The 22,526-nt window shown below is 43.5% G+C and overlaps 1 protein-coding gene across 4 annotated transcripts in view; it reads left to right on the top strand.

Moving 5' to 3' along the window:
• The window catches only part of zranb3 (zinc finger, RAN-binding domain containing 3), a 74,282-nt gene that overhangs the window by 42,947 nt on the left and 8,809 nt on the right, over positions 1-22,526 (top strand). For all 4 annotated transcript variants that reach the window (XM_070957593.1, XM_070957591.1, XM_070957590.1 and 1 more), the window contains exons 15-18: positions 3,614-3,768; positions 10,111-10,215; positions 13,623-13,765; positions 20,468-20,608. In XM_070957593.1, coding sequence (XP_070813694.1) covers positions 3,614-3,768; positions 10,111-10,215; positions 13,623-13,765; positions 20,468-20,608 — 544 coding nt within the window. The remainder of the gene's footprint in view (positions 1-3,613; positions 3,769-10,110; positions 10,216-13,622; positions 13,766-20,467; positions 20,609-22,526) is intronic.

Genomic DNA, 22,526 nt, shown 5'->3' with positions numbered 1-22,526 from the left:
CCGACACACACACTTTGACTTCTATTAGTGGCCGGAGGTTGTCAAGTGGTTAATTTCCTTTCTCTGTAGCTACCTGTGCCGCCCACCCCCCTAACAGTCTAGGATTGAATCCCACCGCAGCTTCCCTACGCAGCCCCCCCCCCCCCCACGCACACTCTTAAGTAAAAAAAAAAATACTAAAGGTGAGCGAAAGGCCCGCTTTCTTTTTTAAAAAACACCTCTATTTAGAGCGACTCTAGGGGAGAGATAAAAGCTTCACTGTCGATCAGAAATGGCAGCACTAAGGGGACACTGCTGGGTGCCAACCAGGCCCCCCACCTCCCCTTTAGACATGTACTTATCCCTGGAGACAGCAAATAAATGTCTTGCTGTCCGTCTGTCGTTCTGCCTGCAGAGCAGGCTAGCTAGCGAGCTACACTATTAGCTTAATTTTGTCATTATCTTCTTGTTGTCAGTTTGTCTGTCTGACCTACTTAGTTACCTTAGTAAACTTTAGTTTACTGTCCTCTGTTTGTCGGTCTGTCTTTTTGTCCATCTATCTGTCTGTCTGTCTGTCTGTCTGTCTGTCTGTCTGTCTGTCTGTCTGTCTGTCTGTCTGTCTGTCTATCTATCTATCTATCTATCTATCTATCTATCTATCTATCTATCTATCTATCTATCTATCTATCTATCTATCTATCTATCGACAGTATCTCTCTGTCTTTCTGTCTAACCTCCTGTCTGTCTGTTTATTTCTGTCTCTCCTGTTTGTGATTCGTCAGTTTGTTAGTTACATGCCTTTGCCAGTCCGTCTCCGTCAGCGTGGGTTCAGTATGAAACACAGCGGTTGTCCAATAAAAGTGACCTATGGGGTCAGGAGCGGAGCCTAATGATTTTCCTCTACCTGCCCATGGTTTTAGAAGGCAAACCGCAGAGCTGCCGGCCGCCCACGTCTCTTGATTGCTCTGAGATTACTTTCCTCACAGCACAGACAGGCAATCACTCCTCCTCCACCTCTCTTTCTCTCTCTCCTCGCTGTCTGTCGCTCCATCTATCTGCATGACCCAAGCGTTCAAACATGGATCCGCCTTTTTTATTTTTATTTTTAGGATGTTAGTTCAAGCGTTGCAGCAGCAGCATCAGCTGCAGCAAACGTCTTCATGCTTGAAGTGTGCAGTTAGAATTTTTGTTTTATATCTTTTGTTTCAATCCTGCAGAAGATGAGATGACTCAGTCCAATTAGGCGTTGTTTTCTCTCTCTCGCAGTAAAATAACAGATAAATCCCTTGGGGTGTTTTGAAGGCACTGTTCATACTGTGTAAGTGACAGTCTAATAAGACGGCTTTGTAAGATGAATTGCCCCCATCGTATAAATGGCCCACTTAATGCAGCTGGCGCGTTCCGCCACTACAAACAGGGAAAGGGGGGAAAAAACTGCTTACAACAAATATAGGGTGCACATTGCAGAGCTGCTAGGTTTCATTACAGAGGCAGAAGGGCAGATAGATGGGATTTTGTGAAATGTTAGTGTCCTAAAAATGTTTGGTTCCAGGGTTGTAATGCTGCACAATACTTCCAACTGGTCATCTTGATATTTTCAGACACAAAGTGGCCCATTCCAGCTGAAGCCAGGGCGAGATTAGAACAGCGTGTACCAGACCCAGAAATTGCACCTATGAGGACAGCAAACATAAAAATGAGAGATATGGACATTGTACGGGACAGGTCGAAGAGAGAAATTGACTTCTCAAGATGATCTCACCTTGAAACAAAAAAAAAGTTTTAACTTTACAAATATCAGACATATCAGCGGTGGGACATAGCTAACGCTTGTCCTTTTAGTATAACCAAGTGAACCACGAGTCGCACAATGGAGTCATTTCTTTGTCATTTTTGTGCGACTGTTTTTCGAAGCGCTTGAGAGTAATCAAAGTCCTTAAAGTAATAAGTATGTCTCTGTAACATTAAATTTGCATGACTGAATAGACAAAATGTCATCAAAGAGTCAGGCAACCTACAGCTGTTAGCGAATTTTGATGCAACTGTCGCTAAATCCCGATTAGTTCATGGAAGTACTTCATATTGCCAGCAGGACGCCACCCACTTCAAACCAAACAGAGAAAAACACAAAATCCAGGAAAACTTTTCTGACTTTGGCAGAAAATTGTGTGTCCACGGAAAACTCCATCACTCGTAATAAGAAGCTGAGAAACCATGTTTTCAGGGCTTTTGATTTCTTGCCGGTATTAAGAGTTCAAAGCAGACGTAATACGATTTTCCATAACACCATCATGCCATAATGTTAAAAGGTTCCCATCCTCAAAGCATGATGGGAGTGAGTCACTCAGGCCTCTCAGTGTTTCAGTACAAAAGCTGATTCTGTCCCATCACCAGCAGAGATCCGGTGCAGATACATGGCAGCACCTGTTCGATGGAAACGCTTGTCACAGACATCAGCCTGTGTCAGTGTTTTCACCCATTAGCAAGCCAAATGGACACACACACACACATTCTCAGGAACATGCACACACAGTCAAGGCAGACAACTGGCCACACGAAGTGATTTAAGGCAAGTATTATCAGAGTGTTATAGGTCATTGTCTAAATGAAGCGTGGTCGAGCAGCGGCGGTCTCATTTCCACCGCCTGACCTTTTCCTGCTCGATGCTGGCAGGATGAGCGAGCTACATTGCTGACATTAATGACTCTCTCTCTCTTCTCTTTCTCTGCTTCTCTCCATCTGTGACCATCATTTCGTCTCTCTCTCTCTCTCTCTCTCACTCTCGATGCGTTTCCATCAGCAAATTCTGGAGTGAACTTGTGAAAAATAAATTGGACGGTTTCTGTCAAAGAAATTGTCCTTCGGTGTAGCTTTACAGTGAAACACCACATTAATCGAACAGTTCGGCATTTTGGGTAATATCCCTATTTGCTTGTTTTCCAAGAGCAAACGGGGCTTTCAACTTCGGTCAACTTTGACATGCAAATCTGTGCCGCTGTGTTGAATGGAGAAACCAAAGCAGGAGGTGGTGTCACTGTCGCTGTCTTGTGCAAACAATGTGTCAAATGTAGGCAGAGGGAGAATTTTCTCCAACTAGAAAGGAACACTTGACCATAAATGTCATCTGAAAAAGTTCAAAAATGCTACATTTCTGAAACGTGGATGTCTCCCATCCTCATGCTAAATTAGGCTAAGCATGTCCACCCTTCTTCGTCCACTCTTGCTGAAGCAAGACCTCCACATGTCGGTCGGTTGTTCTATGAACTGCTGATAGAAAAAGCAAAATTGACTTTCAAGCCTATTTACATGAAAATGTCGAAGATAATTACTTAAACGTTTTCATTTCAGACTCTGCAATCAAGCGTTTGAAAGCAATAAAGTGACATACGTACCAGGTTGTTTGTTTCTCAAACATGCGCTCCATGTGCATTAAAATGATCTGCTACAAATGTCATATCTTCTCAATATTGTGCTGTGTATAATAAGTCTCAAAAGCTGCTGGAGTTTAATGCCTCTGCTAGTCATTACATCACCAGAGGAGCAAATAGGCACCAATAAAGCTGTGAAAGCCAATAATGAGTCAATAATATATACTCAGTAAGATATTAGTCAGCCTCTTCCTGTCTCCCCGCAGACCAGAGAGCAGCGGCGTGTCGGTCTTCTGCTGCTTATGCTAATGACGATGATGAGGGCAACGATGGAGATGACGCCAGCACCGCCCATCCCGTCTACCCGGGCCTGCAGTTCTGCGCCAGCCAGTACACAGACCGAGTATATCTTTATTCCAAGGTATGTATGAGTGCAATTGTGCATGTTAGTTAATGGTTAGACTCAGCTCATAACGGGACCGGAGAGGTTTTGCTGGTTTCCTCTCAAGGTTGTGAACAGATGGTCCGGTTCGAGTGAACATTGTAGTGCCTTTACCTCATAGTGTTAACTTTGTGTGTGTAACAGCAGAGAACAGCAGTGTGGTGGCTGTGGTCAGATGACGATCAAGACATTTCAAGGCAAAAACGCTGCTGCCGGCTCCAGCTTTTCTTTAAACATCTTTGTTTCCACGTGCTCGGCCTCTTTCACCCCCATTTGAGTCTATGATGCGGCCATTCTGACACGTCATGGTCGGAGGAGGACGGCTGGATGATAAAATGAGTGATGAGCTGCTTCAGTCGCTGGGACACTTGAACAGAATGGAGCCATCGTTAATGTTATTAGTAACGACCGTGCTTTTCCTACAAGTAAAATGTCAAGTAAAAACGTCTGCTGTGGAAAAGGCCTATTATGGCTGGAGTTTGAATATTTTCCATAGGCCACAGGGCCATTTTCAAGCAGCAGTGCAAATCAAAGCTGCTGAGATTTGCACTGCAGTGCTCCACAATACAATTGTTTTTGTTGACACTTTGCAGTTTGCAGAGTGTTTCAGCTGCAAATGTCTGCACTTAGGGTTAGTTTGTTATTCAGTTTAATTTCCCATCAATAACTCGAGCCAGCAGGTAGTTTTTTTTTCCATTCATATTATATTTCAGACTGTTATTTTTGGAGCTATATGAAGACGCCAATGTGCACACCAATCACATGCAGCTTTAACAGGAGCTTTTCTTACTGTCTAAATGAAGATCAGCAGTGACTGATGTAGCAGTTTTTATTTCAGGCGTTGAGGCAATAAGAATAAGTAAAAGTGAAAGGGCATGTGGACTTTTGATACCTTCTCAATGTTTTGTTCCTTACCGGCTTTCCGATCACACTCAGCTGCATAATGAACAAAACATAATTAAATCCCTTTTTTCGAGCGGTAAGTCTCACTGAGATCAAGATCTCTTCATCAAGATAAAGCTGCAAACAACAATACAGTTGGAAAAAAAAAAAAAAAAGGCATGAGACGTGCAGTTCTTTCACACGCTGCCAATTAGCAAACAGGACAGATGGGAGAAACTCGTTACAGCCGACATTAAGAAAGTCAAAGTTCAAGAACCGTTTTCTGAACTAATGGTGATTGAAAGCACGGCAAATTATTCCAGTAACAAGTTGCATGGCAACGGAAACCCAACTTTGATGAATTTAGGCAAGAAAAACTTATTATGATATGTGATTATAGGTTGAGCACAGAACAGAGAAATAATATTGGAAACTAACCTTGATGCTTGATACCCTGATTCTCTTACCAGAGGACGGAGAGTCATTTCAACTTCTTCTTCTTCTTTCTTTGAGATTGATGGAGGCCGTGTGGTAAAAGGGGAAGGAAAAGCTCTCCAAATCCATTCATATTCTCTGGTTCAATACAAATTAAATGGTTAGGAATTACCAAAGGATTACCAATACGATTTAACGAGGATCCGCCCATCTTCAAGCCTGCCTCCAACTCTTCCTCTTTCATCCACAATCCTCCGGTATTTATCAGCAAGACAGACATCTAAGGATTTTATTGAATATGTTTTGGTGCACACATCCATTATTTATATGTAATAAGAAATGCATAAATTGGCAGTCTGCTGATTTTTTACTTATCGAGATCAGTTTGCTTGTTAATACTCAGCCTGTGAAAATTCGACTTTGTGGGTCTGGAGGAGGCTTTGTCAAGTCCAGGAAGATAGCCCTGAAGATGTTATGGTGATGTCATCAGGGTGACCTAGAAGTTGTCTCGGAGGCGACACATTTTTAATATGCGTTGCAGCCGAGGGATGAGAAACGTGGGCGTTTATCAGGCAGAAATGGTCTCGCGAGAAATGCGTGAGCCGAACAGGAGTGAGACTTTTGAGTCATTGCCGGTGATGGTGACCAGAAGTTAAGACACAGACACTGCATAAAGTCAATACCGGAGACTAAAAGTCAGCTTATCTTAGCCTTGGATTTTTAGTTCCTCACATGTCCCCCAACGTTATGGAAGTGAAGTGCTGAATCACCGCAGCGCCCCTTTAATATTACCGTTTTCTGTTGTTCTCGATGCCTTGTTCTCACAGTGTAAAACAAATGGTTGTTGAGATTGAGCACCCGGGGCAGTGAGAGAGCACTGCAGACTGCAGAAGCGTTAGATCAGTCATAAATTTGTAGATATCCTCTAACAAGCTCTGGTCGCTTCACTTCGAAAGAGCTGACCAAGAGAGAGCAGCAAACGACCAATCATGTTGCCTTTTAAACAAACTGCAGACACCGGCGTCACCGTCGGGGGGCTTTTGTGTGAAGACTTCAGGTGTTTCATTCAGATAATCAAGTAAAATGTTCTATCAGCTGCTTTTGTCATTGAACTCTCTGGTGCTTCCAGCACACCAGCAGACTGAGATAAACTATAGTTTAACCCCAGTCTGACTCTGATTACACTTCTGTGCATTCTTGGCACTCCTCTTGAGGGCCACTTGCCAACAGACCTCCGTATTGATCGGATTGTGATACTTAACGCCCTTTTGTTTCATTCATGAGGGATCAGTTTCCCCGCTAACGTAGATAAGAGACAAGAGGGTTTTACAAAGAGAAGACCAAAGCGCTGAACTGAATCACCAATGGAATATTACCCTGACGGCAATAGACAAGTGTCATGTACGCGTGGCTGAGACGATAAGCCACGGAGATAAATGTCCCCCGCTGTCGTTTAAATGATAAACTGTAGGAATTTGGCAGAGAAGCTGTCACATCGGGATAATCCTGGACCAGGCAGAGAATTCACACAGGGGGCCGCTCAGAGCACAATCAGAGGAAAATTTATCACTGGGGTTTGAATGAGAAATACTGAGAGTATTAGGAATTTGATGTCCATTTTCTCCACATCAAACAGTTGTTTTATTCAAGGATTCACTGTTCCTGCTCCGAGGTGGGTGGCTGGGTTGTTTCATGTCAACACCAGGAGTAGCAGACGGGTGGGGTTTACCACTCACTGTGGTGAACTTACCAAAAAACCCTTTGCTGTCACTCTGCATGTCCGTGGCACTTATTATGACGTGATCTCAGAGTGCAGAGTTAGCTGGTAGCATCTAGGGAACTTGTCAGAGCCTTGGATTTTAAGAAGGTGGTGAGGAAGAAGGAGCTGCTTTAAAGAGAGACGGCTCACACTGTCACTGTGTGCTTATGAGTATTCAGTGAACATTTGTGAGGCTCTGTGATCAATGCTCAGGCGATCAGTTTGATGTTCGTTTAGTGTCAGTGTGCAACTCTGTGATAGAAAAGCAGACTTTTTTTTGCATCGTGTCTTGTTAATTTTGATGGCAAACAACAGGAAGTTCATGCTCATGTCACGAACCAGTATCAGTATGAAAAAACAAATTACTTGAAATGCATGCATGCCTAAAATTGTTACCAGATTTTCTTTCATAGCCAATCATGATGCGATCACCTGTTACCAATGAACCTGTTTACCTGCGGAATGTTCCAAACAGGTGTTTTTGGAGCATTCCACATCTTTCCCAGTCTTTAGTTGCTCCTGTCCCAACGTGTTTGAAACGTGTTGCTGCATCAAATTCACCATATTTTTACAAAAATCAGTGAGGTCGGACATTAAATATACTGTCTTTGTGCTATTTTCAATTTAGTGTATATCAAACAGGATTAGCAAGTTTTCATATCTGTGTATGTTTCACGCAGCATCCCAGCTGTTTTGGAATCAGGGTTGTACAATTTGTTACCCCTTTGCTTGTTATTGGCGAGGATAATGCGCCTCTTTTCAGTCACATCTAACAAGGCTCTATTCCTGCACCATGCTGTTGCAGCTCAACCCGCTCCGCCGTTCCCCTGACTCACCATGATATTTATTTTACCATAATCCATATAAACACGTGGGCCTCTGTGCACTGAGGGTACGACACAGAAAAAAAACTTCTTAATGTTGATTTGGATCTCTAAAGCTATGCGTCGGCAGCTGGCAGGTATTAACTTTTTAAACTTTTATCCTTTCTCCTGCCTGCCATCCTCCGTTTCCATGCTGGACGTGGCTCTGAAAGTTCAGATCCAGACTGTAGCTTTCACCTGCTCATCCTCTTTCTTTTAAAAATCCAGATGTTTGGCACGACCGCTGTGGTGTGAGTGTGATTAACACTGAGGCTAAGTGGCCTCTCAGGCTTCAAATTGGTTGTAGTTAGTGATAATGAAGCAGGAATAACTCTGAAGATGTTCTATATTGTGTTTTTTTTTGTGCAGTAATTATGTAGTTGCGTCCTAACTGCACCAGTATGATTACCCATAATCACAGGTACACTCTTGTGAGTACATACAGGTTTTTTTTTTCTACTCTTCATAATCCTCATTAGAAGAAGAATTCAATGTGTGACGCTGATGCAAGCAAATTCAAACTCCTCACACTGAAATGCCACAACCCTCGGTCACTGCAGCCTCTATTTGACCGTTTCCAGGGCGTCAAAGACTGGATGTCCCTCAGTGTTTTGATGCTGCACACACTGAAAGCCTGGTTCTCATTGGCCCCGCTGAATCCAGCAGCGCTCTGTGTGGGAAGCTTGGCTCGCAGTCGTCCTTTGTGAATCCCTGTGCAACCTTGAGATGATTTTTGATTCTACATTTGAATTTGACAAGTAGCCTCCAATCAAATAAGAAACCTACTTGAACGTAAGCAACAGAGTAAGATGAAGTCAGGCTGGAGCATCTTATGGTGTCTGTTTCGCCTGGAGTCACCCAATATTCCCAACCCAAATGTGAGAAGAGGAAACAGCCGGCGCAGGAGGATGCAGGCCCTGTTCGGCTTCATCCTGCTCGTTCACAGCAACATAGCATTAACTTCTGCCATCTGAGAAAGTAATGTCAGCATTAAAATGAATTTTTTCTGTTGGAGCTAATGAGAAAACAGAGAGACACCCACCTTCTCTGACACATAAAGGTAACATTTATTTGATATCATCGGTTTGCAGTCCATCCCTCCTCCTAGGTTTGTGTTTGAGTTATATAACTATAACATTACCCTGACATTTATTCCTGTCAGGCAAGTGAAACAATAACTGTGCTGCATCATCATTCACTTGGAAGTACACTGAGCAAGTGAAAGTGCGTGGTTGTATTTGTTTGCTTTGGTTACACCAGTGACTCAGCAGCAAATCCCACGTCTCACCAACTGTTGGTGCAGGAAAACACGAGGAGCCAGTCAGGAACCTCCAAAGAACCACAAAGGGACTGTGTGTAGCGTAGTGGTGCCACTATGCTCTGGAGCTCCATTTACTGCCTCGAACAACCGCCGAGCGTGTTTTATGGCTATCTCTCCCTGCCTGGTGAATGAGAGTGAGGGTTGTCTGTTCTCCACTACATTAACTAACCTTCCAGCGTTTGTGAAGTTTTTGGCATATCCGCTTCAAAAATGACACTTTGCGGATTCATTTTCTGTCAATCCACTCATAATTTCAACTCTGCTAAGATCAAATACTTTAATTACTTGGTGCCGTTTATAGTCCTGATATGATAATCTGTGATAGTTGTAAACCCCCAGTACAATTATATTGTTGATAAAGTACGTGGGCAAGAAAATTTATGCTTTTTTAACTAAGTAATTAAATGAATTTGGCCGAAAGTCTTAGGTAAAACAGAGAAAGAGAAAAAAAAAGTCCTTAATGCAAAATGAATATTCAGAATTAGAATAAAATTACTGGCTTTGAGGTTTGTGAGAGGAGGAAAAGAAGAAATACGCATAGCAGTATTTTCCCAGGTTGTGTGATATCGATGAAGGCTTTCTTTGTTGACTGCATGCTCTCTGGATTATCTAGAGTAACGGCGACACCGTTTCTGGGAAGAGATATTTCTGGTGAATTTTCTAAATGTTTTTCAATGCTGTGAGCGCCACTGCCATTTACCTCCATTGTGTTGGGGTGAGGCAGAAATCTCAGCGACAGATAATATCTCAAAGCCTCTGCAAATCGAACCCAAACTCTCTGCCTGGTGCTCTATCACTGTTAATGTATTTGTGAAAAACTGTAGCTCCTCCTGTGAAGCATCAGTTATCTAAACAGAAAAGATGTGATTATTAACCTGGCTGTAATCATAATTAGTGATATAAAGTTATGTGCACGAACAAATCCTTATATATGTATCTGTAACGTATTGTAGCAGCTCCAGTAGGAGTGATGGTGCCATTAAAAGCAGTGGTTGTAGTCGTAGCAGGACTAACAAATCTTTTCTCTTTGTCTTCTTTCCCTCCGTTTCCTCATCTGCTAGGACGGCACTCCGTTGAACTTGAGCTTCGTCCCTCTGGACATCAAACTAACCAACTGGGACGACCTGCCCGAAGCCTTCAGCCAGCGCCGGGAAAATCGAATACAGGTCTGCCCTTCCCGCCAGGCTCTGTGTGTGTGTGTGTGTGTGTGTGTGTGTGTGTGTGTGTGTGTGTGCGCGCGCGCACTGGAGTGTTCACACGAGGGAGATGTACCTACTTAAGGTGTCATTACTGTAAAAAAAACACCTTAAAGGAGAATTCCACTGATGTTGACCTCTAGGTTGTAAAATGTGTCAATATTTCCGTCTCTTGATTGATCAGAAAGACAAGAAAAATTCAGCCGTATGACTTCACGCAATTTCCAAGATGACAGAAACTTTTCCATAGTCTTGTGTAGAGTATAGTTGAAAGTTTTTCAGTGAGGAAGCCTTTAGGCTGCTTTAAGAATGACCTTAATTTTAGACTAAGATAATTTAGTTTGATATGACAGTGAGCAGGGCTATCATCCCAATTCCACTGACCCAATGAAGATGAGGCACAAGGCTGTGAGGGGGTTATTAAACAGATATCAGATGTGTGTGTGTGTGTGTGTGTGTGTGTGTGTGTGTGTGTGTGTGTGTGTGTGTGTGTGTGTGTGTGTGTGTGTGTGTGTGTGTGTGTGTGTGTGTGTGTGCACGTGTGTGTGTGTCACTGCCATGTGCAACTAATGACACCGCTGATCATGAGGAGGAAGAGCAGCAGCACGGCGTTGGGAGCCCGACAGATAGGGTTCAGTGTGCACGCCCACTTCACCACTGCAGGGCCTGAAGGAAGAGAGGGAGGAGGGGCTGGCTGGATGATGGAGAGAGGAAATAAGAGAGGGGGCGGTTTGGGGGTTTGAGCAGCCAAGGAGACCAGCAAAAGAGAAAGTGCCGTTTTATGAGGGTCGTTAAAGGAGACGGATCATCGCCTCAAACGACCCCGCACGCCAACCGGCTAATATTAAATCCTGCAATCTGCCATGGCAGTAACGGAGCCGCTGACAGACGCCCCACCTGTCACGTTGTTTATGTTGGTTTGTAAAACGAAGGCGTGAGTTGCATCCATCCTCTGACCCATCATTTATGCCCTGTTAAACTCCAATTGTCCATCAAAATCAATACTAAGCACGCAGTTTAACGTGGGCTGCAACACGGCGTGGACACGGAGGAAAGTGGTGAGTAAACTCACCTACACACGGTGCAGCCACAGAGAGGCTGCCCAGGCAAACGTGGGAAACTATTATAAGTCCATATTTTATGAAAATTGGCCCTTTCAAGGAAATGAAGCATAAGTAATCCATTTCTGAGAGGATGGTTGATAATCGTGAAGCTGCAGAGTGGACACTGTCATCCTCTTCATTCAGTGTTCAGAGCTCAAGTGAGTATTTCTACTCAGCAGACGATGGACAGTTTATTGTCATGAAGGATCGTGTGTTTTTAATAGTTTTTGGACAACAGTGGAGCTCTACAGCACACGTCAGGCTTTGACACACATGTGCAATACTTGTTTCAAGGATGCATCCATTTTTCTTTTTTTAAAACCAATACAGAACATCACCAGTCTTGTCCTTTAAGAGACAAAAGCGTGATTAACATAAAACTTTGTCCAGCTTCACAGTCATACATCAAAGCCCTCCCTGTTTCCGCCCACGCAGTGTCTGATAGTCACCTATTAACCCATCTGACCTTTGGAGAAGCTGGAAGCTGCAAACGCCAGCCCACTCTCCTCAGTCACGCCTTTTGGCATCTGATTCGATTCCCTGACTTTCCGCTGACCTTTGGTGACCTTGTGAAACAGTTACCATCTCAGGGTATTTCTGAAGCTGGTCTGTAGTCTTCATCAGTCCCCCTGACAGGAGGGAGCACTTTGACCCCTGATCGCCTCCTTGGCTAAATTCAAACATCAGCTGACTTTGAAGTGCTTCCATAGCATTATCAGCCTCTCAGTAGACGAGACTGAATTTTCTGTCATTTTTTGGTGTTTGTGCGCAAAGAAAGGCCACAATACTAATAAACATATTGACAAATGAATACCCAATTGTGAAATGTAAACACTGCCAAATATATTTATAGAAGAAGAAGAGAGAAGAAGACAGAAGACATCCTCTATTAGTCACAAACAACACAACATGCAGACTTGGGGGGGGGGGACTGCACACGCCATGCTTATGTGAAATTCTTCTCCGCTTTTGACCCATCCATGGTCAGTCCTTCGTCGGCGGCAGGCCAGGCTGCCAGCTAACCGGCGCCCGGGGACCAGTTCCTTTATCATCACCACTGGTCAGGTGGTGATGTTCTTGCTTGTTTTTAGTGGGGGTATTTTTTTGGAAGATACCCCAGGTGAACACGGGGAGAACATGCAAACTCCACACAGAAAGGCACAGAAGGCATGGTGGAGGACACGCCCACCCAGGTGGGAATCGAACCTGGGACCTTCTAGCTGTGAGGCGACAGTGTTACCCCTGTTCCACCGTGCCAGTGACATATTTCAGTGTCAAAATAATCTGAATACTTCTATTGAATTATTAATAAAATTCATGAAAATGAGTCACTTCTCAGCTAAAAATTCAAATTAAAAAAATCGGGTTGCATCGGGATTCGTGAAACCAGATTTCAAAATGAAATATTCAAACATTGATTATCCTCTGTAGCCCAGATGTTCAATCCACCCTGAGCGGAATCGATCGGACGGCTAAATTCTCAGTTAAATGATCCAAAAAAGTGAAGCTCAGATCAGCGACCACATATTAAAAAAAGTAAATAAAGGATAACGAAATTGCACAAATTGTTCTTTTTTCTGTTCTGTTCGCACTCAGTTTGATTATTTTGTGTGATTTTGGTGAGAATGCATCGCCCGTCTCCATTTGCATCCTCAGGTCAAGCCTGTTGCGTGACGCTTCTTCTTCCGCTTGTGTTGTCTTTTATCTGATGTTGATCCGCTGCTGTTTGACATTCGTTTTTAATGAATGGAAAACATTATTTCTGTCAAAATATGCACAATTCAGTTGCTCGAACAGACTCTCTATCTGTACAATACATATTGAGTTTTATGCTCACACAAATAATCTTTTTGTGAGAGGTGGGTATCATCCATGGAAAAAAAAAACACTTCTCCAGTGTAATATACGGAGGTAAATTGCCCATTAGGCCTTGGTGCTTGGTGTGTTATTTGTTATTTTGCCAGCGGATTTTCTTTGAATCCTTGACTTGGCTGAAAGCATATACAGCTCCCTCTTCGTTTGATGGGTTTTATTCAGCTATCTTGAAAACTGTCTCTTTGTGTGTATTAGTGTGTGTGTGTGTGTGTGCTCTGCGGGTGAGGGTTGTTTGTTTTCAGCTCAAGTGTATTTTCAAAATTGAAAACCTAAAAAATGTTTTGCTCTTTAAGAGGCTCCAACGTCCACACTATCAATTTGTGTTGAAGATGGAGGCTCCAGCAGTTTCGGTTTCATCTTGAAATTGAATATGAAGTGCGCTGTTGTGTCCCCTCGCAGGTGCTGAGGTTCGTTCAGGAGTGGAGCAGCCTGGCGGCCATGAAGCAGAGACTGCTTCGACGCAGCAGCCTCCTCTTCCACAGCCCCACTCTTGGCTTGCAGCAGCTGGCCGCCTCCCAGCGCCCTCACTCGAGCACCAAGAGGTCAGAGTCTAGCTGGAGATATGTTCTTGGAGGAAACACTTTGACTTTCAAAAAAACGCTAACACTTTCTTTGAAGCATGAGACCAACATGACACCTGTGATGAACGCGAAGGAATCTTTATGAATTAAAGTGGCAGTCTCCGAGATTTTAGGCAAACGTGGTTTAATGCTGCGGGTTACAGAATTCTGGAGGCAGCAAAACAAACTTTTGTCATGGCAATAATTGGCTTTTTTTCCGTCATTCTGTGAGCCGCTGTGATCTGAGTTTGTGCTGCACACTGCGTGAGTCTGTGAACAGCCGGGTACGTTGGATGGATTCGCTGTGGCTGCTGCTTTTCAAACTGATCCACAGACCAAAAATACCAATTGTTGTCATGATTTGTAGCTCTTCGGTGAATGGTAGCAGTATGTGCTAAGCTCACTGGCAAACGCATTACATTTCCTGTGATTGCTTCATGATCAAAGTCGCATTCCCAGTAACTTAATACAGCATTTTTTTCTGGGAATACCAAGACCGACACCTGGTTCATAATCCTGTAAACATATAAATACTTTCCTCAGCGGTCCAACGGCTCAGTCACCATTGTATTACCTCATTCGGCGATCAATAGGGACTGAACAGATGTTTTTTTACACGGAAATCTTTGAGTGGTATTCAAGCAATTAACCCTAACCCTCATAAAACATGACCTAATTGACCAAATGACACTAAATCACGACAGTCTTAACGGATCATAAAGAGTCCCTCATGTTTCAGGTGTCATGTCCTGTGATTCAACATTCTGGACTGATCCACTCGTGCTCCATCTGCCATTCACATCTCTTTGTCTGAGTCTCCATAACCAGGCCAACGATAAATGACAGACAACTTGTCATTCTAGGTGTCATTCTCTTCTGCAAATTCTGATTTAATATTATTTTGAGCATTTTTGTCATGTCAATAGAAGCATGTGAAAACGTAGTTTATGCATTAGAGTAGGTTGTGCACAAGAATATGGGACAAATCATATTGAGTCAATAAGGGACAGCACAGTTGTCCAGGGGACAGTCAATAAGGGACAGTGCAAACCTCGTCAGCAGCTTTGTCCTGCTCAGTGTTGGATTTTGGGAATTTTACAATCAATAACCCCAGCCAGTGTCACCCAAGATGCATCAGTAAATCAGCCAGAGACACTTTTCAATCAGTTCGGAAGCTAACGTTAAGGCCCTTTCAGACACAACACGATTTGAGCTGAGCTCGGCGCTGGATTCAGTGGTTGGACCAGCACATGTGTGCCGACGCAGGAAGAAGCCGGTGCAGCGCAAACCATTGGAAATAATGGGTTTCAGGGCACAGTGGTGCTGTTGTCACGTTGCATCTGAAATGGCCTTTGGCATAATTAGTATGCAGGCTCCAGCGGATAAAATGTGCTCGCAATGGTAGACAACAAAATTGATGATCTCTTCCTTCTGAAATCAAGACCCCATTTTTGTCAAAAGAAAGCGAAAATTTCAAGAGATAAATTTCCCCCCATTGTCACTGTAAATAACTCTGTAAACTGTGATAATGGAAGAAATCCAGTTTCCCCTCCGAGCTGATCAATAAGTCATAATCTGATCTAGTGTCTCTGTTTGTGCCAGTTAGTGTGCATTTTAGAACAGTGGAAATAGTGAGATGAATTGGTTCCCAACATGCAATGTGGGAGATTTCACAGAAAAAAAAACAAAAAAAAAAAACTAGCAGATTTGTAAATACTAAGTGCCCCAGGCGTCATGGAAGGCTGAATAGTATTTGTGTGCGTGTGCATGTGTGTGTGGGCGTATCAAAGGGTGTCAGCTGAGGCATAAGAGAGGATGGGATGAACGCTGTGTATGTGTACATGTGTGTCTTTTGACAAACAAGCATTGTTGCTGGCACACTAATTACAGCTGGCGTGGATAGAAGCAGGGAGAGTTTGCCAATTACGGGGTAGACTTGCTGTGTGAGTGTGTGTGTGTGTAAGTGAGAGAGTGTTTCTCAACCGGGGAACGTGTTTGGGTGCATGAACCTAATCAAGGTGTGAGTAGGAGGCAATTGGCCCGGCTTGATTTGATACCTGTTTGATTTATTCACTAATCAGAACCAATCAAGCTCCAGCTTCGGCTCAGCGGGGCGACCGCGGCTCACCTTCCCAGCACTGAGACGCTCAGTTTTCAACTACTTCAAACTTAATGCACTTTGCTAGGATTTCCAACACCGTCGATATTTTCGTCGTAAGCCACTCATGGTGATTTACAGTGATTTTGGAAGAGTTAAGAGGATTTAAATCCAGTTTGCATCCTGCTTAAGCACCTTTTATTGCTGAAATTACTGCCAGCATTGGCTATAAATGGTGTATTGGTTCTATCATACGTCATTGTTAGAAAATAAGAATGTACATGACAGTTTTTCAGGTATATATGTGTACTAATGTCCTTCATATTGTTAGCTACTCAGTTTGGTTTCTAAAAATTTTGAAGTGGAATCAGACGCCACAAAAATCACCTGAAAACTGAGAAAACTTGACAGAAGTCCTCTGCAGCCAGAGAATGTTATACAACTGCTTCCACAGGCTGAAGTGCCACTTTAATGTAATCTTTTCTCCATTTCCATCATATCAGACATTTTTGACACAGTTTATGGCCAGCATTTTTCTTTTCAGGCATTTGCATTCAGTGATTGCCTCTCTCATTGTAGTTTTAATTCTTACTGGCGGAGTCCGCCTATGCCATAAAGGAAGTGGCTACAGCTGTCACCTAATCAACCAGGACAGAAATCTAAAGGATTATGGCTTTAAATGCAACAATGTCACCGTGATCATAATACACAGATAGGTCATTATGCTAACCTGAAGTTGCCATTGGTGACATCAGAGAGACCAGCAAGGTAAACTAGATCACCTGCTCGAAAGCTCTCTTACCTTTTTTAGTCTAATTAATACATTAAACAACGAACGCACCTCAGTCCACAAAGGCTCCGCGGCTCAGCAGTTCCTGCTCACTGCTGTCGTGGTGTGCTTTGTGCTTGTGGGTTACCTGCTGTCGCTGTTGCAGCAGTGTATTGTTGTCATCACTAACCACATCAAACTACCTCCTGTCTCATTCACATGTAAGAAAATGCCTGACATTATCATAATGAATGTAAACAGCATGGCTCTTGTTAGTCCTCATAGCTGTCAAGCTAGCATGTGAGTGTTGGGAAAGTCTGGCTGAGCCTTGTGGAAGAGTTCAGTCATGCACCATCAGTGCAAGGCAGAATGTACGCAGGTAGGCAGGAACATAGGTAGACAGGCAGGTAGGCCATCCACTCATTTCATTCAGGCCAAATGAAATGATTGGATGGGCTTATTACAGGCCTGCAACCCACAGATACCTCTAAAATATGTTCCCTACCCCAGCTTTAAACATATACATTTTAAATTTTGTGCTCCATGTTTCTTACCCCTCACGGTTGCAGTGCATTTCCAATAAAAACGCAGAGAATTTCTGTCATTCAGCATTGAATAGGCTGTTGCTGTGCCAGCCATGTCTCACTGAGGCCAGTGGAGGATAGCAGCAATCAATCAAAGCATCTTCAGCCAGGCCAGACCGGAGCATTAGCTTGTTATTTTGATTTCTCACAGCTGAGCAGGGTCTGGCCCCGGAGCTGAACCGCAGGCTGGCCTGGGAGGACTCAGGCTGCTGTCTGCAGCTCTGCGGCTCTGCAGGTAGGCTGTCAGCAACCCGCTGCCGCCACGGGTTTGCAACAGAACTCCTGCAGCTGCGCATCAAACGGCTACCAACAGAAAACGACGTCCACATAATCCGTCCACAGCTAACCGCTATGAGAGCTGCTGCAGCCTCCGCACCTGTGTAACATGTTTACATTTACTGTAGCTGTCAGAAAAGGAGAAAGTTACCTTGAAGACGTAGTTTGACATTTTTGGAAATGCATTTATTCGCTTTCTTGAGAGCAGATGAAAAAATTGACGCCGCTGTCATGACTGTACAGTAAATGTGAAGCTAGCACCAGTAGCCAACCAGTTACCAGGCAGTCAGCTGAGACTTTAGTGCGCATGGCTGCACTTCTTTTGGGTGACTGCCACTAACTGTCAGTCAGCGGAAGAGCATGAAACCCGCAGGAGTGTGTATTTCAGTTTGTATCAACAGTTTCGGGGCCCACTCCCATAAACATTACTCCCTAGGACTACTAGTGGTCAAAATATGTAGTGCAAAAAATGTAACGCATAATAAGCAGCACTCACCTTAGTGTACAGAATTACTGTCCAAGCACCGAGTTGCATAAAAACATGTGAACACACACACACACACATTCACACTCCCAGAAGCACAGTTGGACTCCAGTTTAGTGTAAGATATCTCGTTTCATCCAGCCTCTGTGCTGGGACTGTTTGAAGCAAAGGAAGCTCATGTGTTTGATGGAGACTTACCTTCTTCCTCATCTCCCCTCAGCTTCCACAGAAACTTCTCGTCTTTGATGTGTCTCCCTCCTCCACTTTCTGCCTCCTGTCATCCATCTTTGCTTTATACATTTTTTTTCTTTCCATCTCCCTCCCAAAGGACGTATTCTGTCCAGATGGAGGTGGTGGAAATGCATAAAAATGCCCCTGCATAGCCCGTAGGGCTGAGTAGAAATACTGAAAGCGTCGTTTAACAGTGGCAACACCTCCTGTATAAACAGCAGGGTGTTTCACCGAGGCGAGTATTTCACTAGTAATCTGGAAAAAGCTGTAGTCAGGGTAGAAATGCATCATATTACCATTCAAGTTGAATTAAATAACCAATGCATACTCATTAATATTCGCATTTTTGTATGAATGGATTACAATAAGCCTTTGATAGTCCATTCACTGGGAGAGTGTGTATGCCGAATACCCCTGTGGACATTTCAGATTAAATTTTTTTTGTTTGTTTTTTTGGGCTGAAACATTCAGGAAGACATAAAATTGTTTTTAACATTTAAAGAGGCAATGTAGTTCTACATATAAGCATAGTTTGAGCTGTCTTTCATTGTGCAGTTTGTTCAATTGATTTTTTTTTTTTTCTATATGTCTTATCAGTCTAGGAACTGCTCCAGTTATTGATTTGATTGCAGAGTTGCCAGTGCTGCTGTTTGTCTTATAGCAATAACATTTCATCAGACAAGTTCAAAATAGTTCAAGAATTGACAGAGCTGTCAGAACAAATGTTTTTGAAGTACAACATACTCTGTAACAATTAGCGAACGGCTTCATCACCCGAGTTGATTGTCTGTGAAACAACCGTGCGATGCAGTGGCTGCCTCCTGTCTCTCTATCCATTTTTCTCTGAAAGCCTCTGTTTTGCTTTTCGCTTCTTTAAACGCTTTTGCTCATTATCCCACTCCCTCAGAAATTCACTGGTACCGTTTCACCACCAGGACCGACATGTATGTGACTTTGTCCCAGCAGCAGAGTGTTCGTATCACTGACTGTCATCAGCGCAATCCATGTCTTTATAGTCAATACAACAGAAACCTTTTCTGTGAGTGGGGAGCAGAGATGCTATTTCACCTTGACTCAATGTGAAACAAAAAAAGAAAAAAAACCTGGAAACACTAGCTGACTTCCAAAAAGAGTTTTTTAAGCAGTTCATGTTGTCACTGTGTAAAAGCAGCCTTCATGTTCTCTACAAGAAGTGAGATCGAGACGTGTTGCACCTCTAATGCAGAGACTCGCCACAGAACAGGGATTAACGTTTTAACGTCTGCTGACAAAGTTTAAAGGAAAAAGGTCGGTGAAGTAGTAGCTGGTTCACTTCCAAGAGTCACCAAGCATCCACTCTGCCAAAGTGTCTTTGAGCAAGACACAGAGTCTCTGAGCTGCAGGATTGGTGTTCAGTAGCTAAGTCCAGCCTCTGACCTTCCTGTAGTGGAGGAAAGAGAAAGGATAATTGCCCTATGGGGCCCATTAGGGTGCTGTATCATCCCTCTGTTGAAAGCCTTAATGTTACCTGGGGACGTTTGGTGATTGGTGACTTTTCTCTCGAGACCCCAGCAATTTTCTTCCACCCAGAACAAACAAGTCAGTGATCCCCCCACCTCGCTCCCGACTCCTCCTCACCTGCATTTCATATCCACTCTGACATCCTGTGGTCATTTTAATCCTGACCAGATTGACATGTAGTGTTTCATGCAATTTTCATCGTGCACACCTAGCGTCTGTATTACAAGGGCCATAAAAACCAGTGGTGGTGCAGATGGATTAGATTAGATGATTGACGATCCCTGTGGGGAAATTAGATTGGTGCAGGAGCAATAGTAATAGGATTCAGCAGGGGAAGGGGACAAATAGAATATAAGCACACAAATAGAATTGAAAATAAATGAAAGTCAGGATTTGTGCGTTTAAGCACAGTTTGGTGCCAAGAAAAATACAAACGTGCATCTGGCATTGCACTCAGGCGGTTTGTAGAGTTTGCCAGTTCTGTGGGTGTTGGTGTGTGTTACATTTATGTGTCCCAGGATTACCGCAGTCTGCACCAGATGACTAAGATTACAGATACGCTTGAGCAACATCAAATTTCCCATCTTACCTGGTACTAATGCTGTCCAGAGAGAGTTTCTGAATCTGTCTTCTTGCACCTACTCCCCCATGCTCTTCATGTGAATCAGCTCTCTTCATCAAGCTCTCTGCTTATATAACAAATCCTCCGGTCCTTCACAGCCCCGTTTATCCCTTTTCACAGGTACCTCAGTAAAGACGAAGTGGCTCAGGCCTCCCTGAGCAAGGCCCAGCAGGAGGGCGGCAGCGTCCGACTGGTCACCAGGGAAAACTTCTTCATGAAGAGGAGGTCTGCCGCCTCACCAGCACCACCAGTTTCAGAGAGGTAGGTTAAATGGGCAGATATGTGGGTGGTTGTTCAGGGCAGGAGAGGTAAAGCTGTCCTCGGGTCTGGAAAAGCCTTAAATAATGTCCTCGAGGCTCAGAGTTTTACACCACAGATAAGTAGACAGACTTAAATTTCAAAATCCGCTCTGGATGCAGCTGCCAGTGATGCATTCGCTGTCTGCTATATTTGTTTATTTGTTTGGTTTATTACAAATGCCGAATCATCACCAGCAGCATTTAGGTTTAACAGATCATGTCCAGTGTTGTTTGTGGTTTTTAAAGATGAGGCGTCTTGGTCTGTGCATGAAGGTGGTTTGTGTCATCACGTGGCTTCCTCTTTGGGATTTGGTGTATTTTCATTTTCCTTCCCTCAGCTGTCTCCATGGAGATCTGTATTTGCCTTGTGGGAGAAACACAAAGGCCTGCTGAGTGTGTTAGTACAGTAAATATAGACCATAATACAATCTACTGGGTGAGCTGCAACGGCCAGCTCACCCCAGGAGGCAGTATCGCTATGGAAACCTGCAGCAAATACACACTCTTTCTCCCATGTACACAGCAACTGGTGTTCCAAACAACATGCCTATGGTGGTTCATGAAGTGTCTTAAAGGTGCTTTGCAGGATTTGTTCTTTTGCAAACCAAGTGCTTTTGTCCAGCTTGAGGAATCACAGAAGTATCCCTGAAAATGTAAAAAAGGGATTATTCGCGAAAACCAACATTGCTGCCTCGCTAAGATGCAAATAACAGCATACATAATTTGACAATGTGACGAGATGCGGTGCAGTTGCCTGCAGGAATGTATAGAAAAAGATAGCTTGTTATTAAGCAAAAGATGACAGATTAACTTAACTGATCTAAACCAGGCAGAAGCTGCCATCAAAATCAGGAAATTAATACAGACACATTTTCATTGCATTTGATAGCTCGAGTGATGGGGTAAAAACAGCAATGCTGCCACGAGGCATTAATCGCGGCTGTTTTGCTTTAATATTCCTAATGTGAACGCTGAGGTGTGCTGGATTTTCCCACTGTCTGATGTGGTCACCCTGCTGTCCACAGGAAGCGGCAAATTAAAAATCGGAAAACAGATCAACAGTGATTAGCGGCGAGCAGGCACTCCATGGATTGACAGCTGGACTCACCAGCATCAGATCTTTTTCCTCTCTCGTGCCTTTGGTTTCCTTTGGTACGAAGCATCAGAGATCAGCCTGGCGGTAAACATTTGCAGGCTGTGTGCCGTTTGCTGAGGGCATGTTGCGTGATTTCTGGGGTTTGAAGTATGAGTTTTCTGAGAGTTACCTCATGCTGCAATGTAGAGCTGCCAACATGCTTGCTTGCTTGATGCATATATGAATTTAAATGACTTTGAAGCTGAATGTACAGTGCTTATGATCATTGATGAAATCATATTGGTAATGTTGCAACATAAATACACTCTCTAATTTGTGTTTGAATTCTTATATTTGATCACATTTACTGTAAAAGTACAGCACACCGTGTATTTCTGGGTTCATTTTTTTCTAAAGTACCATGTTTTTGCTATACACAGTTTGGGCACACCAGTAGAAAGTCTATTTCTGTCTCTCTTTCATCCACTAGATGTTGCTGGCACAGCATTTGCCTCTTGGTACTTCCAATTTTTGGTATCTTCTCAACTTTGAAGCAGCAAGGTTCCTTTTTTAGTTTTTTTTTTTTTCTTCTCCATTTCAATGATTAAATCTCTCTCTGTAGTGCTCTGTCTCTCTGGCTCTTTGTTCCTCTCTCTGTCTATCTGAATTGTAAACCATGGGGAAAGAGAATTTAGTCCATCTGTCCCCTCCAACGTGGCTCTAGCACCCTGCTGAGACAACATGGCAAGTGCCCAAAACTCGCTGTCCTCTGCCAAAAGGACAGGCATGCACATACACATACTTG

The sequence above is a fragment of the Chaetodon trifascialis genome, chromosome 24, assembly GCF_039877785.1.
Source record: "Chaetodon trifascialis isolate fChaTrf1 chromosome 24, fChaTrf1.hap1, whole genome shotgun sequence".
In the NCBI taxonomy this organism is placed as follows: Eukaryota; Metazoa; Chordata; class Actinopteri; order Chaetodontiformes; family Chaetodontidae; genus Chaetodon; species Chaetodon trifascialis.
Note: the sequence above shows the minus strand (reverse complement) of the source record. Positions and strands in the feature narration are given on the sequence as shown.